At 47.6% G+C, this 5,000-nt stretch overlaps 1 protein-coding gene across 8 annotated transcripts in view; it reads right to left on the bottom strand.

Moving 5' to 3' along the window:
* Positions 1-5,000, bottom strand: part of ptk2aa (protein tyrosine kinase 2aa) — a 222,384-nt gene that overhangs the window by 48,866 nt on the left and 168,518 nt on the right. For all 8 annotated transcript variants that reach the window (XM_063185699.1, XM_063185698.1, XM_063185694.1 and 5 more), the window contains one exon: positions 4,510-4,566. In XM_063185699.1, coding sequence (XP_063041769.1) covers positions 4,510-4,566 — 57 coding nt within the window. The remainder of the gene's footprint in view (positions 1-4,509; positions 4,567-5,000) is intronic.

Below are 5,000 nucleotides of genomic sequence, written 5' to 3'. Positions count from 1 at the left end.
ACAGACGTGGCTCTCAATAAGAAAAGAGTGAGATACATAAAACTGACACAGAAAGTTGAGAAAGAATTAATTAGAATTATTAACAAACAAGAAGTGAAAAGAAAAAAATAACAGAACAACTCATTCAATGCTACCACAGCGGAAGCGAAGATCTAGAGTCTAATGGTGCATTCTTTTGAAACTCGGATTGTTAGAAACCCAGACCTTCGCCTTGGGAAAGAGCTAAAGAACGGTTACTCAACTCGGGTTTCCGAAACTCAAACTCGGAGCATTTCGGTGTACTCCAAGTTTGTTTAACATTCGTGTTTTCAGACATTTGTATTGTCCCCAGCTGTTGCAATAGTGCATTTACCGCGGTTGTCGGGAGAGCAACCTAAGGTCTACCGACGGCCGAGTTTCAAAAGAATGAGCCATAAACTAAGACGCGCTGTGCTACTGGCAATATAAACAGTACGTAGAATACGGCTGTCTGAATGCACAATGGAACTGGTCAACTGATAATCAAGTGACCTACAGTAGGTTGTGAGGCAAAAACACATCAAATAGGAGAGAGCATGAGATGGTCATACCACACATTTCAACAGGGCCTGGAGTGAGAACACTGTGCTTATGCGTTGTCTATACACGGCTTCACCGTGTTTGTAAACACTATGTTGTAAGGAGGGGCAAGACACTGGCAGCCAACCACGTGAGCTATTTTTCTGCCGACAGCGGTTTCCAACAATCAGAGGTTGAGTTGTGCACAGCTAGTGTCGCTTAGCCAGGAGAAAACAAAAAAATTAGAACCCATGTAGGCCTATAAACCGAGGAGTATAGCTGTGATCAGGGGTTGAGACCAAGAGGCTGAAATGTTTAAAATGTATGTTTTTATATAGAATAACAACCTGTGGTAATGATGATGAAGTCAAACACGTAAAAGCTTTAAATGTAAATGTTTGCCTAAGTGCAGCATGTAGCCGACTCGACTTGACATTGTATGAGAATAGAGTCACGGTAGAGGAATACTGTAATCCACGTCATGTAGCGCCTATGTTATCAGCCCGCTAAAGAGGAGATATAGCACATATGGACGGTGGATAATGCGGCGCCTTTTATTCCTCTCCAGGACAATCACTATGGCAACCAAAGCAAACGGCGACAGGTGTTGTCCATATTCGAAAGACGCACACCTGGTACCTGACATTTCACATGCGTGCTGCTGAGCTTAAACAAGATGCTTTGTGCTTTAGTCTGGAATGCCAAAGGCGGGCAAGAGACATTACGTATACAGTATACAGTACACACACCGCCCATGGAGATACACAGAGCGCTCGCATTATAAACAAACGCTTACATAAGGTGTTTGCAAACGGATCATCCATGCACATAAAACTCCGCGACTGGAATGTTTTTTGCGAGGGGGGCGAGCGTTAAAGCTGCTTTATGCTGTATATGGTGCTGCTGCTGCTGTAAAGGTTAGTGCTCACTAATAATACTTCATGTTTGGGCTTTACGGCAGTCTGCGTAAAAACTGCAGGCCAGACTTTAAGCCTTTCATGGTCAGATAGCAGGGGAAATGCAGAGGAGGAGGAGGAGGAGGAGGAGGGGTGGGCTGGGGGTCAACTGGTGTGTGTGTGTGTCTGTGCATTTTACAGTGTGTGTGGCCATGTGCGTTTGCCTGTGTCCATGTGTGTCTGCCTATCTGTCTGTAGTGTGTGTGTGTGTGTGTGTGTGTGTGTGTGTGTGTGTGTGTGTGTGTGTGTGTGTGTGTGTGTGTGTGTGTGTGTGTGTGTGTGTGTGTGTGTGTGTGTGTGTGTGTGTCACCTCTGNGAAATACTTGAATCCGGCAAATGTAATTTTAAGTAGTGGGCTCAAGGGGCGGTAAAAGATTTAAAAGGTGTGTGTGTGTGACGTGTGTGTGTGTGTGTGTGTGAGTGTGTGTGTGTGTGTGTGTGTGCGTGTGTGTGTCTGTGTGTGTGTGTGTGTGTGTGTGTGTGTATGCGTGTGCATGTGCATGTGTGTGTATGCGTATCTACATGTGTGTGAAGCCACTGGACCAATGAGCCAGTAAGTCTTAGGACCAGGGCCGCTGACAGCTTTGACTGGGCCTGGGACAAAGCCATCAGAAAGGGCCCCCCACTCAATACATTCAATGTAATGAAGACCAAATGTTGGGCCCTATCTCTCCCTGGGCCCGGGACACCATACCCCTTTGTATCCCCCTGTCGGCAGGCCTGCTTGGGACTAGCCCCTCTCCTCTGCCTTCACCCCGTGATCTGCATTGCCATGCCATGCCTGTGGCGGTTGCTTGGTTGGTTGGTTGTATCTGTCCCCCACCCCTCCGGCCCGTTTGTCAGGCCCTCTCTCACATGAGGCCATGGGACTGTGGCTCATCACTGCTGGCCAGCAGCTTAAACAGTACTGTGCCCAAGGGTGAGTGCCTGTTCACCCACCCACCTGCCTGACTGACTGCCTGCCTGTATGCCCAGTGTTGCCAGATGTGTCTGATCAAATCCCGCCCAAAAGATTCTCAAAAACAGCCAAAATGCGCTATTTTCTGCCAAATTTCAACAATTTGCATTGATTTCTATGGGCACAAAACTGCAGGAAAAAACGCCAAATGGCCGATTTCTCCTGTTTATACCCGCAGAAGGCCATCGCAAGTAGCCCAATTGGGCGGGTAGCCACCCAATCTGGCAACACTGTGCATGCCTGGCTGGCTGACTGGCTGCCCTGTGAGTCAGAAGCTAAACAGGGCTCCTCGTGGGTATTCTCCAGGCCTGGTTGGTCGGCTTTGCTCTGCTCTGAACAGGGGGGAAGAGGAAGCTCTCTCTGGCTGCTAGTGGCTGACTGACAATAACTCAAGAGTTTCCACCTTCCATCTACGTAGACCTAGTCATGTTTTTTTTTCTTTTTACAGTACATTACATTGCACTTAGATGACGCTTTAATTTATTCAAAGCGACTCAGTTATTATTTTTCAGGGCATTGATTACAGTCCCTGGAGTAATGTGTGGTTAGGGGCCTTGCTCAAGGGCACTTCAGCCATGGATGGAGATGTAGGGAGAGGTCAGGGGGGATTCGAACCTGCAACCCCTAGATTGAAAGACCAACTCTCTAACCACTAGGCCACGGCTGTCCGTGTACTTCACAGGTGACTTCACCAAGTAGCTGAGTGATCTGCTGTACCTGTCCAGAGAGCTCAGGACGATCATCAGCTGATTCACCAAAAGCAACAATTTGTAATAATGAAAATAGCCCACCATCATTTCAAGTCACTCCATGACTCATTTAACAAACAATAACTGTTGGCAATATTCTTCCTTATCCTCTCATCTATCTACAGTAAATGGTCTGTAGTAAGCCTTAAGTGAGTGACTGAGAAGCAGCAGCTGCTAGCTAACTGTAAGCTAATTAGCCCAGTCGTTTCAGTCACAGTTTGCAATAACGACAAAGCATGTAAACACAGTTATAGTCTGCAGCGGCTTTATAATGGTTTAAACTTGTGAAGTTTGTGTATGTCTGCGAGGAATGCCTGCACATCTGCCGGCCTGCCTGCCTTGGAGGCGAAGCTGCAGTTTGCTAAAGACCTTTTCTGGAAATATTTCAAACATAAACACTGGGGCAACAACAAGAAAAAAAACCCTGGTCTAGGACGACTTTGGTGTGTTTTTTTCCGCTTCTCCTTAGCACCCCTCTGACTAGCGGCGCTAATGTTTCCAAAACACATGACGAAAAGTAATTTAAGAGATTCGGAGCAGAGCAGAGCGGAGTGGAGCGGAGCAGGGTCCAAACAACACATGCCTGCATAGTATCAGGTGTGAAATGGCCACCACAACTGGGACCACACTAACCAAAGGGGCGAAAAGGATATGAGACAACAAGAGGAGAAGAAGAGAGAAAAAGAAGAGAGAGGGGCAGAATAAGAGAGATAAAGAGAGAGAGAGAGAGAAACTGAGAGAGAGACAGAAAACAGAATGAGATACACAGGGAGAGAGAGAGAGAGAGAGAGAGAGAGAGAGAGAGAGAGAGAGAGAGAGAGAGAGAGAGAGAGAGAGAGAGAGAGAGAGAGAGAGAGAGAGAGAGAGAGAGAGATACGCTGGAGGAAAAAATAGGTCATGATAAAGAGCAGCAGCCACGTTTTCGAGAGGAATTTTGGCCAAAGTCAGAGACATCTGGATCCTGAGCGAGCGAGCAGGCGAGAGAGAGAGAGAGAGAGAGAGAGAGAGAGAGAGAGAGAGAGAGAGAGAGAGAGAGAGAGAGAGGGAAAAAGAAAGAGAGAGGGAAAAGGAAAGAGAGAGGGAAAAGGAAAGAGAGAGAGAGAGAGAATAAGAGAGAGAGATAGAGAGCAATAGAGAGAGAGAGAGAGAGACTTTGAGACCTGGTTGACAGCTCAGCTGCTGCAACAGACTCGTAACAGCTGAAGTAGCCAGCTCCAGTCTCTCGCTGGCCAGGATCGGGAGAAGAGAGGGCAGAGAAGAAGATAAGATAAGCTAAGATCCACTACGAGATGAAAGCTTGGGTACTTACTCGATGGCATGGTGTAGGTGTCCTCCTCGTCTATGATCTCGGCATAGTCATCCGTCTCTGTGGCGAAGGAGGGGACACACAAGGACAAGCGGTCAGTTTACTCTGCGTCCAGACGGACAGACACAGACACACACGGGGAGGAGGAGGAGGAGGGACAGACAGAGCTTGTCCTCCAGTGCAGTGCAGGCAGCAAAAACCCTTGTGTATGTCTGTCCACTCTTAGTGGTTAATGTAGCCGGAGCGCGCAGCGACGAAGAAAAAAAGGTCTAAAATAAGTAATCTTCCACTGCAGAAGCTAGGGCCGGCTGAAAATAAACACAGCAGTCAGAGAGGCTCACACACACACACACACACACACACACACACACACACACACACACACACACACACACACACACACACACACACACACACACACACACACACACACACACACACACACACACACACTACACACACACCACAAGACTGGACACTGCGAGACACAGAGT

This window comes from Engraulis encrasicolus, chromosome 20, assembly GCF_034702125.1.
Source record: "Engraulis encrasicolus isolate BLACKSEA-1 chromosome 20, IST_EnEncr_1.0, whole genome shotgun sequence".
NCBI classification, from domain to species: domain Eukaryota; kingdom Metazoa; phylum Chordata; class Actinopteri; order Clupeiformes; family Engraulidae; genus Engraulis; species Engraulis encrasicolus.
The sequence above is the reverse complement of the archived record's forward strand: the minus strand, read 5'-3'. Positions and strand labels throughout refer to the sequence as shown.